This window comes from Juglans microcarpa x Juglans regia, chromosome 2S (assembly GCF_004785595.1).
Source record: "Juglans microcarpa x Juglans regia isolate MS1-56 chromosome 2S, Jm3101_v1.0, whole genome shotgun sequence".
Taxonomy (NCBI): Eukaryota; Viridiplantae; Streptophyta; class Magnoliopsida; order Fagales; family Juglandaceae; genus Juglans; species Juglans microcarpa x Juglans regia.
The window spans coordinates 5958830-5971528 of record NC_054597.1 but is presented as its reverse complement, the minus strand read 5'-3'; the positions used below and the strand labels follow the sequence as shown (position 1 = coordinate 5971528).

The window sequence follows — 12699 nt, the reverse complement described above, 5'->3', positions numbered from 1 at the left end:
TTTTTTCTTTTTTTATTTATATTTGTATTTTTTAAAAAACAAAATTATTTATTCCTTTTATGGTCAAGTAGGTTCTTCTGCGGAAGGGATTATGCAGTTGGCGATGGTGACTTTGCTGCCGGTAAGCTGGAAATCTTATGGTTAGAAGGAAAACACATTGCTGGTCTCTTCTTCTAACGTTAGTTCTTCCCCTTTCTTATCGAAGTCTCTCTCTTTCCCTCAGTTTTCTGATAAACAAATCGGGAACAACAGTTGGAAAGGTGGGAAGAGTGAGTGCAGTAACGGACTCGACTCCTTGGCCTTAATCGAAGACCTGCATGAGTTTTGAGGCCTCCATTGTTCGAGAAGATGTTTCTGGAGGTGGATTGTGCGTCGTGGCTGTCATCCACCACCTCCTTGTCGGCAGATATTGGTCGTCGGATCATTTCTCCGGTCTCAGATCGGTGACCATGGACTGGTAACTGGGTGGATTTTGGAATTTTTTCTTCGAAGAGCTCCATGGGGGAAGAGGCTCAGCGTCACCATCCACGTAGGGGATGCTGTTTTTGTTTGTCGTCCGAGTGTTGGCAATGGGGAGATCCTTTGCTTTCATTCTTGCTTCTGTTCTCTTCGGTTTGCCTAACGTTCTGATACTCTTGTCGGAGCTTTGGTAATTGGTGGAATTCGTATGAAGCCATAGAAGATGTTTGGTAAAATGCCCAGATGACCTCAAATTTATGGAGATTTCCATTAACAACCTTACATTTGGAGCAGCACATTTAGGGTAGTTCTCAGAAGTTTTATTGCGAATAGAATGTCAAAGGAGAGAATTCTCTTTGCCAAGTTGAAGGAAGGGCAATCACGAAAGGTTTGTTAACTTAATGCTAGAATAAGCTTATATATACGCTTTCGATAGTACAAATACCGTTTTGACATCATTTACGTTGGTTACCAATGTCTGCTTATTGAGATTTATAGGAAAATTGTTGTTGGTTTTCCAAAACTTTACGTAAGGCGCTGAATTTGGACTATCATCTAGAGAACCAATTTGGACTATTATATAGATCAGTTCAAAGCATATGCATCGCATATGACATTATGTGGAACTATGGTATGTAAATGATTTTCAGCGAGGCGTTTTGAGATCTAGGTGCTTTACATCAGTGAGGCGTGCTCTTTGAGCCTTGGCTTTAGACAGTATTTGAACTTAAGTGCGCCTAGTGCTTTTAACAGCACTGCTTTGAACAGTAAAAATACTTCAGGGAGGATGAAGACGTGTAAGTATATTCACAACGAAAGCATCTTTAGCCATACTGGAACTGAGAGAAATTTGATTCGTATACGTAGGTTACATATTGCTGTCTTAAAGAGTCCCTATTCAGTCGATTAGATTGTTCTTCTATTTTATGTACTGCAGACATGGGAAGCGGATTACAGGCTGTGCAGGACGAGGAAGCAATTGAGCAGAAGCTGTGTGAAGATCGCTTGGTCCAATCGATGTATATCTCTGCTTCATGGGTATGCGAATGGTTATTGTTTGTAAGTTTTTCTTTTTGACATTATTACCTCTGATAGATCAAGAAAGCATGCTGCAGCAACACATTTTTTTGTACTGGAGGAATTTAAAAGACGACTAGCTAGAAGCCTTGAACACAATAGAGCCTACCCATCTGTTCCTCTCATGAGTTTTCGTATTATTTCTTTTTTTTATTATTTTAATATACAGTCAATGGCTTGGATAAAACCCTGTAGTTTTCGATTGCTTAGATTTTCTGTTATTTGATGGCCAGTTAATGTCATATATAATAGATTTCATGGCATGGTCGTGTGGTTTTGTTTTTTTTTTTTTTTTTTTTTTTTTTCTGTTTTTTTAAATAATAGAACTTTCTGCAACAGCTATGGGGATGGACATGTCCATTTCATTATGGTTTTGGTTTTGTGAAGTTATTTTTCACCAGTTGTCATATATCAAAGTGTAAAAATTTCAAATTCCGATTCCATTTCAATTTCCACTTTGACACTACTTTGATTGGAGTTGGAGTTTTCAAAGTTCTTAGTTGGAGTTTGGGTTTTGCTTTTAGAGTCAAAGTTGGAGTTTAGAGTTACCAAAAAAAAAAAAAAGAGTTGTAGTTTGGAGTCTTCCAACAGAACTCCAAGTACTAACCCCAAATGCGACTTTTATTTTAAAGAAATTATTAATGAGCATATCTATAACATATATAATTTTCGAAATATGAGCTTTACTGCTATTTAGCTACGCTGTCACATTCTCTTATAAACATTATAATTTAAGCATTAGAAAATCATTAAGTTCTTTATCCAATCCAATAAAAAGATCCTAATTCAATTATTTGTCCAATCCAAAGAAAAGGAGGACTCTTCAGTTCTCCATCCAATGTAGAAAATGACCTTTTAGTTCTCTCCATGCAATCCAAGAAACGAGACCTTTCCATTCTCCTGAATGAAGTTTTACCTCTATTTAGCCACATTGTCCATTTTCACATTTCATTAAATGAAAAGTAATATAAAGATGATTGAGAGTTATTAAGTCATTAAGGGTGCTTAGTGGGCCCCCCATACTTAGCCCATTCAGCATATCCCCCCGACACCACAGTGCAGGTGGGTGGGCAGATCAAGAGTAAATACTAAACACCATTTAAAGGGGCCCAGGGCGAATGTACTACACACCCACCCACTACATCCAGATATATAAAATAAAACCCTAATTTGCACATATCACTTGTCTGCTCTCTCACTCCCTCCCACCACGGTCCCTCTTCTCTCTTCTTCTCTGATTTCTCTCATTCTCACTCTGTTATCTTCTCTTTCTTTCATCCTCTCATTTCTTTTGAAGTCGAAGGCTCAACCCATGGCTCTCAAATTCTCAATGCATTGTCTCAAATTTTTGAGTCCATGGCTTGGTGATGGAGATGCAAGAAGGGCTACCCGCAATGCCACTAGGAGGGCTAGGCGTGCCAAGGCTAGGAGGGTGGCTTTGGGGTGCTTGCATGGCTCGGAGGGTGAGGCTTTGGGCGCACAAGGCAAGGCCACAGAGGACCAACCACTTGCCACCTAGAGGTTGATCGAGTTGTTGGCAAATACCTTGAATTTAGGGGATGAGGCAAATCCCTTGATTTTAGGGGATTGGGCGATTTGAAGGATGCTGACCGAGTTGTGCTTCTTCAAATTAGAAAGTTTATTCATTTGTTATTTAGTTAATTTGTTTCCTCTATTTTAGGAGACGTTGGGATTGTTTTCTTAATTTTAGAAGTTTGATTTGTTTTGGGATTGTGATTTCAAAAGAAGTTGTTAGAGGGAATTGGGGGAGGGTTAGCCGAATCCTAGTACTATTTATTTTGGTTTTGCATTGTAATTGATTATTATGTTATTTGCAATAAAAGTCAAACTGATGCTTTGTCCCCCTAATTTTCGAGAATTGAGTGCTAGCCCGAGTTAGTCTTGATTTTCATCTTCCAACCATTTGGAACTTGGTGCTGCCTTGAGGTAGCCCTTGATTCATCCATCCAACACGACCGTAAACACTTGAGCACGAGTGAGGCTTCCATCATTGGTGCTTTCATTGAGAGGCGTCCAACCTGTGGAAAGGAAGCCAAGGAGGAAGATCATGGCCGATCGACAACAAATGCATAGGGAGCGGATTGAGAACCTTGAAGCCACTTTGGAGGCACAACACACCACCACCAATGAATAGCTTGGAAGGTTAAAGGAGGTGTTCCACCAATTGGTGGATCAAAAGAGGAATGGAGATGGAAGGCGCCATAGAAGAAGAGCCGAGAGACATCATAGTCTTGAGAGCTCCGTGGGGTCGAAAAGAAGCCAACACTGTGAGAGGGTGGAGGATTTGGATTCAGCTAATCAAGATTCCTCAAGCACCAATGAGGAATCAACCAAGGAAAGTGAAAGGGAATAAGGGAACCGAGGTGAGAGAAGAGGCGCACGTAGGGGGGAAGTTCTCAAACCAAAAATGGAGTTTCCCAAGTTCAATGGTGATGACCCGAGCACTTGGGTTAGTAGAGCCGAGCAATACTTCGAGCACAATCACATAGAGGGTAATGCTAAAGTGTCTTATGCCGCCTACTTCCTTGAGGGGGAGGCTAACCAATGGTGGCAATGGATGAGGAAGACCTATAGAGCTCAAATGAGGGAGTTGAAATGGTGGAAATTTGCCAAGGAGCTTTTAGGGAGGTTCGGGCCAACTGAGTATATGGACTACCATGAGCCTCTCTCAAAGATCAAACAAACTGGATCTTTAAGGGATTATCAAAAGAAGTTTGAATACTTGTCTACAAGGATACACAGGTGGTCGGAGAAGGCTCTCATTGGGACTTTCGTGGGAAGCTTGAAGAGTGAGTTGGTGGCGGAGGTAAAGCTTAAGAAGCCGAAGACCTTGATGCAAGCCTTGGAGGTTGCACGGATTAAGGAAGATCAACTTCAAAATTTGAGGAAGAATAGCCGCTTGGATGTGAGGAAACCACCCCCAATGGTTTCCAAGTTTGGTGCAAACAAAACTTTTAGCAAGGACTTCTCACTGGGAGGTCCTAGTGGAGGTGCATCAAGTGGAACCAAACCATTACCCTCGGGCGTGAAGAGGCTATCTTGGGAAGAGATGCAATGACGAAGAGAGAAGGGGCTTTGTTTCAATGGCAATGAGAGGTTCACAATGGGCCACAAATGCAAAGCCAAGCAAATTTTTTTCATAGAAATGGAGTCAGAGGAAGAGGAAGACATAGGGGAGGAAGAGCAAGGACAAGAAGAGCAAGAACAAGATGAGACCATGGGGGAGATCCTCATATTTCTATCCATGCATTAGCGCATGTTGCGGGACCTAAAACGATGAGAATACAAACTCACATTGGCAAGATAGAGGTAACGGTTCTTGTTGATAATGGTTCATCCCTAAACTTCATCAACTCTAAAGTGGCCGAGAGTTTGAGGTTGCCTATGACTTCTATCACTCCATTTGAGGTCAAAGTAGCTAGCGGGAAGAAGTTGATGTGTAGAGAAGTATATAAAAATGTATGTTTGAAAACACAAGGCCTTGAGATTGTAGTAGATTTGTATTCTTTACCTATTGTGTGGTTGGACGTTGTGTTGAGTGTGCAATGGCTAGACGAGCTAGGGAAGATAGTCTCAGACTAGAAAAATGACTATGGAGTTTATGATGGGGGGCAAACGGGTGACCATGAGGATGAATGGAAGAGGGGGATGTAAGGTCGTGGGGCCTAATGAGATGGAGAAGATCTTGAGACAAGGGGGCAATGTTTTGCTATCATGTTGGCCTCCCAACCGAGGGGCTTGAGTAAGGGGCATGAAGTGGAAGATGGGGGGCATGGAAAGGGAGTTAGGGGCTGAGGTTCCTAATGACTTGAGGGGTTTGTTGGGGAGGTTTTCTAGGGCGATGGAGGATCCGAAGACGCTTCCACCTTCAAGGGAATTTGACCATCGCATTCTATTGAAGGAGGAAACCAAGCCGGTTAATGTGGCCCCCTATCGATATGCCTATTACCAAAAGACCGGGATCGAAATGCAAGTCAATGAGATGTTGGTTAATGGGCTCATCTAGCCAAGCACTAGCCCATTCTCAAGTCCGGTTCTCTTGGTGAAGAAGAAGGATGGCACATAGAGGTTTTGCACCGACTATCGAGCCTTGAATGAGGCTACTATCAAGGATAGATTTCCAATTCCAACCATTGATGACATGTTAGATGAGTTTGGAGGTTTGATGTTTTTCTCCAAACTTGATCTAAGGGCCGAATACCATCAAATAAGGGTGCATGAATGAGACATTCACAAGACAACTTTTCGAACTCACAATGGCCACTTCGAGTACTTGGTGATGTCGTTTGGTCTATACAATTCTCCAACTTTTCAAGCACGCAAGAACCAAATCTTTAAGCCGTATTTAAGGATATATGTGTTGGTATTTTTCGATGATATTCTTGTTTATTAGAAGACATGGGAGGATCATTTGGAGCACTTGGAGGTTATTTTGGGGGTGCTACTTTACAACTCTTTCTATACTAAGGTGTCCAAGTGTATATATTGTCCAAAGGGAAACTGAGTATTTGGGGCATTTGATCTCACGTGAGGGGGTCAAGGTGGATTCAAGAAAGGTTAAAGTTATGGTGGCTTGGCCCAAACCGAAGACCATCACTGAATTGAGGGGCTTTCTAGGGCTCACGGGTTACTATAAAATGTTTGTCAAGGATTATGCTTCCATTGCAAAACCACTCACCAACATGCTCAAGAAGAATAATTTTGTTTGGAGTGAAAAGGGGGAGAAGGCATTTGAAGCTTTGAAGAAGGCCATGACAACTACATCCATCCTTGCTTTACCTAGTTTTGAGAAGGCATTTGAGTTACACACGGATGCAAGCAATGTGGGGGTAGGTGCAGTATTGACACAAGAAAAGAGGCCACTAGCCTTCATTAGCAAGGCCCTTGGTGTTCAAAAGAAATGGTGGAGTGTGTATGCACGGGAGATGCTTGCTATCATGGAGGTTGTGAGGGTATGGAGGCCTTATTTATTGGGGTGGAAGTCCTTGATAGTCACGGATCAACAACCTTTGAAGCATCTTTTGGAGCAAAGAACCACCACTCCGGATCAACAAAGGTGGGTATCTAAGTTACTTGGGTTTGAATTTCAATTGGTGTATAGGCCGGGTAGGGAGAATCGTGTAGCCGATGCCCTATCTAGAAGGGAAGATGGTGAGGTGTTTGAGACCCTTTCGGGTCCTTCATGGGGAGTGTGGGATGAGATTAGAGAGAGAATAAAAAATGATCTAAGGTGTAAGGAGGTGATGGAGAAGTTAGATGTGGATGCTAAGGGAGTAAAAAACTATGAGATGCGTGATGGGCTTCTAAAATATAAGGGGAGAGTAGTGGTGCCGAGTATGAGAGATCTTAGAAGGAAGATTTTAGGCCACTTTCATGATACCAAGGAAGGGGGACATTCGGGGGTGTACCGTACTTGAGTAAGGGTGGCTAACTTGTTCTATTGGGATGGCATGAAAGGAGATGTGAGGGAGTGTGTTAGGAGGTGTAACACTTGTCAAAGGGTGAAGAGTGAGAGTAGCAAGCCGAAGGGGTTGATGCAACCCTTACCGATCCCTACTCACACTTGGGAGGATGTCACCATGGACTTTGTGGAGAGGTTGCCACTTTCAAATGGATGTGATGGGGTTCTTGTAGTGGTAGACCGCGTGACTAAGTATGCACACTTTATTGCAATGATGCATCCATACACGACCAAGACTATTGCTAAGCTTTATGTGGATCACGTGATGAAGCTCCATGGGATGCCGAGAAGCATGGTGATGGATAGGGACCGTGTGTTCATGAACAATTTTTGGAGGGAGTACTTCAAGATGCATGGGACAGAATTGGCCCGAAGTTCAACCTATCAACCTTAAACCAATAGCCAAACGGAGGTGATCAATGGGACTCTTGAGCAATACCTTAGGTGCTTTGTGCACCAATACCCGAAAAAGTGGGAGGAGCATTTGGCTTGGGTTGAATTTTGGTACAACACATCGTACCACCGATCAATCAAGATGACACCATTTGAGGCGCTCTATGGGAAGCCACCACCGGTGCTTGTAGCATATGAAGTAGGAAGTTCACCTAATGAGTTGGTGGATATGGAGCTTAGAGCGAGGGATGAGATCTTGAAAGAACTCAAAAAGAACTTGGCACGTGCTCAAGACCAAATGAAGAAGCACTTTGACAACTGAAGAAGCATGGAGTCCTTTGAGTTGGGAGATTGGGTCTTTCTAAAGTACTTACCAAGGGAGCACAAGGCACTATCCAAGGCAACATTGAGCAGGTTGAGGGCTAAATGGAGAAGTGCAGACAGCTTTCTTACAAGCTAGACTTACCGGCCGGGGTTCACATTCATCCTATTTTTCATGTCTCATGGCTAAGGAGAAAGGTTGGAGATCCAACCAAAGTGGTGAATGAATTGCCCATGGCGGATGAAGAGGGAATGATGGTAATCCAACCTAAGAAGGTCATGGAGTATAGGCTTGTGAGGAAGGGTGGCCAAGTGAGAACCGAAGCCTTGGTTCAATGGAGGGGGCTTCCAACTGAAGATGCTATAGGGAGACTGTTCGGGTTCTCAAGGAGCAATTTCCAGAACTTGACTTTGAGGACAAGATCGATCTTGAAGGGGGGAGGAATGATGGAGATGCAAGAAAGGCTATCCGCAATGTCACTAGGAGGGCTAGGCGTGCCAAGGCTAGGAAGGTGGCTTTGGGGTGCTTGCATAGCTTGGAGGGTGAGGCTTTGGGCGCACAAGGCAAGGCCACAGAGGACCAACCGCTTGCCACCTAGAGGTTGATTGAATTGCTGGCAAATCCCTTGAATTTAGGGGATGAGGTAAATCCCTTGATTTTAGGGGATTGGGCGATTTGGAGGATAATGACTGAGTTGTGCTTCTTCAAATTAGGAATTTATCCATTTGTTATTTAGTTAATTTGTTTCCTGTATTTTAGGAGTTGTTGGGATTGTTTCCTTAATTTTAGAAGTTTGATTTGTTTTGGGATTGTGATTTCAAAAGAAGTTGTTAGAGGGAATAATTGGGGGAGGGCTAGCCAAACCCTAGTACTATTTATTTCGGTTTTGCATTGTAATTGATTATTATGCTATTTGCAATAAAAGTGAAGCTTATGCTTTGTCACCCTAATTTTTTAGAATTGAGTGCTAGCCCGAATTAGTTTTGATTTTCATCTTCCAACCATTCGGATCTTGGTGGTGCCTCAAGGTAGCCCTTGATTCATCCATCCAACACGACCGTAAACACTTGAGTGCAAGTGAGGCTTCCATCACTTAGCCGTGGGCCGTGGGTCTAGAAAAGTTGCAGAGACTAGGGCTGGGCTCCGACTCCGACGGAGTCGGAAAGCCCAACTCCGAACTCTGACTGCGACAAAAGTTGAAGACAAAGTTGGGTCCAACTCCAACTCCGGTCACGAGCGGACTTTGACTACTATCAGAGTTGCCAGAGTTGGAGGTCGGAGGGCCTTTAGAGTTAAGCTTTGTTTTTTCAATTTTCTTACCATTTTCTCAACATCCAAACAACACATGAAAGCATATGAAAAAACATAAAAAAATCAAAGGACTTTACTCTCAAATTGACACCATTACTGGATTTCACAAAGCATACGAAAAAAAATAAACAAATCAAAATAATCCCACTGCATGGTCTTCAAGTAGTCGTAATCTGGATTTAGAAACTCAAGCTGAAACAGGGGATCGAGAAAGGGACGGATCGAAAAGGAAGCTTCGCGGCAAAGACGAGATCTAGGCTGGGTGGAGAGTGAGTGTGTCAAGAGATAAGTAGGTAGTAGAAGAGAGAGAGTAGTGGTACGTGTTGTGTGTAAAATTTCAGTGAAATGATTTCACGATTGACAAAGATAGAGGAAGAGAGAAAACGAAGTTAGAACAAAGAGAGAAAACAAAGGAAGAGTTCAAGAGAGAAAGCAAAGTTGTTGTCAAGTGTCAACCGAGGAAATGCGTAGGTTTAGCTAAAAGAAGATATGAATATATAGGAGGTGTAAACGATGTCTATTTCTTAAAAAAAAAGTTTGTAAAAACATGTCTCATACATGGGGCCCTCGAACGTGGGTCAACGTGTTGCAAAACGCTTGCCTGCACCGTTTGGCCACTCAAATGGCTATTATTTATATTACAACATTAAATATATTAAGTGTCAATATCGGATGTCGAAGTCTAAATTGGCTCCAACTCCGACCAAAATTTTCGAAACAACTCCGTTGGAGTCGAAGTGGACGTCGGCCAGAGTCGGAGCTGCTATAAGTTTTGCATAGTCCTACCGTGGACATGGCCAAGGGTATCGAAGGTTCTAGACTGCTGGATGTAGGTTTCGGTTCTGTTTATTTTTTCTTAGGGGTTTTTTACTGTGATCAATTTGGTTCCTAAAGCTATTTGGGTTTGAGATGGTTTTTATGATGCGAAACTGGTTTCTGGGGTTTGGAAGGTGAGCTGTGTAACCCGCCTATCCATTCAACAAGGATGGGCACTGGGGAAGAAAAGGTCACCCAGCCTAGGTGGGGCCTCGGTGTGGGGTAGGGTGCTTTAGGGCGGGTAGCACCCATATTTGTCATATATATATAAATATATATATATATATATAAAGAGTTCTTGGTTTATCTCTATATTGAAGCGAATTTTGTTAATGAAGATGCTAATATTGACACTCTTAGGCCTCGTTTGGATGTTGAGATTAGATGAGAATTCTGTAAAGAGTTTTGTTACTCGTCACCCCACACGCCACACCACACTTGTTTTTATTTTTTTATTTTTAAAATTTTGTTTTGGTTTTATTCTTCTTAAACTTATTGAATTCTTCTACTCATCATCCATATACCACGCATTTGGTAAGAATTATAATAATAATAATAAAGTGTGGTGTGTGAGGATGATGAATAGAATTTTTCTTTTGTACATAGTAGTTAAATGGTTTAAATTAAGATGTTTTATGGTGTTTTGGGAAATAAAAGAAAAAGTTAAATAAAAATATTATAAAGTTCAAACATTGTTGGAATATAATTTTTTTAATATTATTCTTGTTTTGGAATTTGAAAAAATTAAATTTTTTTTTTTTTTTTTTTTTTTGTATTTTGTATAGAAGTTTGAGAAAGTTGTAATGATTAGGTAATAATTAGATGAAAAAGTTAAAATTTGAAACTAAAAATATTTGTATTTGAATGGTGTCTTGATGTTGAGATGAGATGAGACTAACTCAACATCCAAACGGAGCCTTAAAGAGTTAAATATTATATAATTATAACATAAAACCTAATAAGAGTAAGAAGATCAGAGAAGATCAAGATACTACATTTAATGTTGAAATCAAGATACTACCATCGAAAATCATTTAAAGATTTTATATATTGTATAATTACACAAAAGTATGCTAATTATTACATATAATATGTTTTATTTGTATATTTTTTCTGTTTTTATTAAAAGGGCCGATCTAGTGGTCAAGGTTGTAAATCTCAGTTGGTAACACATTTGAAACAATTTCGTGAGTTTGAGCTTCTTTAAGATGAGTCTGTTACTTTTCAAGGCTCGTTTTTTAGGCATCTAAACGGCACCATTTAACCTTTTTTGTCAACAAATAAAAAATTAAAAGCCCAATCATTTTCTAGTATAGCTAATGTGGAAAGCTTTCACATCAGCGGTGTGTTAGATGTGTAAAAAATAAGACTTATAAAGAGATTTTTTTCATAATAATTTTATTGATGATAGGAAGTAGGCATAATTCAAGTACATTAAACATATACAAGAGCAACACTTATGCATGATTGTTTCGGAGTACAAGAAAGCCATGAATATTCATGCCGTGAAAATCTACTTAAACGGCACCATTTGATATTAACCCTCACTGGTTTCTCTCCCTTTCATTTCTCTTTCTTCCTTATTTCTCTCTGTCTCTCTAGATCTATTGACTTTTCCTCTCTCACGATCACAAGTTGCAATCACAGGTGGTAGCTAGGTAGGTCGCGCTGCTTCAATCAAACTGGCAACGTTGCCGAGCTCATCAAATCGAAGCTGAATGCTGCTTCAACCAAATATCTACTGCTAGTTGGCTTGATGACTTCGACAATGAGTTAATTAGAAAGCTTGGATTCTGGCCGCAATTTCTCCTTCATGTAAATCTTCACGATTCTCTTACTTTTCATTCAATATATTATGAACTTAAGCTGTAGTGGATTTTTGGTAAATTACAGAAATTATAGAATCTTTGATCTTTTTTAGTAAATTAGTGTAGTGCTATTAGTTTGTTAAACATTCTAAATTTAACTTAAGGATCAGTTATAGTTTCTGGAATAGATTTAGATTCGTATTTTGATGAATTTGTTTTGGTTTTTCCTTATTTGTTTGTGTTTAGATACGTGAAAGTGATCTCCATTTGATACCTGTTAATTGCTAAACACATGAAAAAGCTTTGATAATGAATTCTGACTCCGAGAAGGAGAAACAAAGCTGGATTCAGGGACTCTTGAAGTAGAAGTTGGGGGGTAAGAGTTTGTCATGTTGGATTCTGATACTATCGGAGTAGGAACCCAACCCCAAAAGTACTCCCAAGTTAACCTGGCTTTGTCCTACTTTTTTCTCTCGAGTTTAAGGAGCTGGTCTATGAAATTAAGTAGTCATCCTATCCTTGGATGCTAAAAACAAAGAGATATTTGCTGTTGTCATGTATAGATTTGATGTTCAAACCGATTTAACACGTTTTTAAGGTTTACAAATATTTGATTCAGCATTTTATGCACGGATATACATTGTCCAGATGTACTAATTAAGAGTAGGTGTATTATACCGAATGACGCTTCTTTTTTTCTCTCTGTGGGCAACACACAAAAGTCTCGTTTGGATTCAGAAAGTATTTCATCTCATTTTATCATTACAATTTTTCTAAATTTTTAGACAAAATATAATAAATAATTGAATTTTTCAAATCTCAATTCAACTTTTTCAAATTTTAAAATAATAATAATATTAAAAAATAATATTATAATAATATTTTTTTCAACTTTTATCTTTCATTTAAAATCATCTCATCTAATCTCTAAATTCAAATCAGTCCGAAGTTTTATACACGTGGGTAACCTGCTAGCTGGAGGTGGTTGGCTACCCTTTGAAGAAGTTTATTTAAAATTAAAGAAATTAATT

General features: G+C 40.1%; 1 protein-coding gene across 4 annotated transcripts; it reads left to right on the top strand.

The window, feature by feature from the left end:
* The first annotated feature begins 51 nt into the window (after window positions 1-51).
* On the top strand, window positions 52-3293 carry LOC121251547. 4 transcript variants are annotated; one of them, XR_005938051.1, is made up of 3 exons: window positions 52-121; window positions 224-847; window positions 1397-1670. XR_005938051.1 is itself a non-coding variant. In XM_041150823.1 (2 exons), the coding sequence occupies exons 1-2, from the start codon at window positions 1399-1401 to the stop codon at window positions 3053-3055; spliced, it is 342 nt and encodes a 113-aa protein (XP_041006757.1). In that variant the 5' UTR covers window positions 854-1398; the 3' UTR covers window positions 3056-3293. The 4 variants fall into 4 exon arrangements, 1 of the variants encoding a protein (XP_041006757.1); XR_005938049.1 differs by adding an exon at window positions 2834-3293 and having other exon boundaries at window positions 60-847; window positions 1397-1518; XR_005938050.1 differs by adding an exon at window positions 2834-3293 and having other exon boundaries at window positions 61-847; window positions 1397-1497.
* The last annotated feature ends 9406 nt before the right edge of the window (window positions 3294-12699 follow it).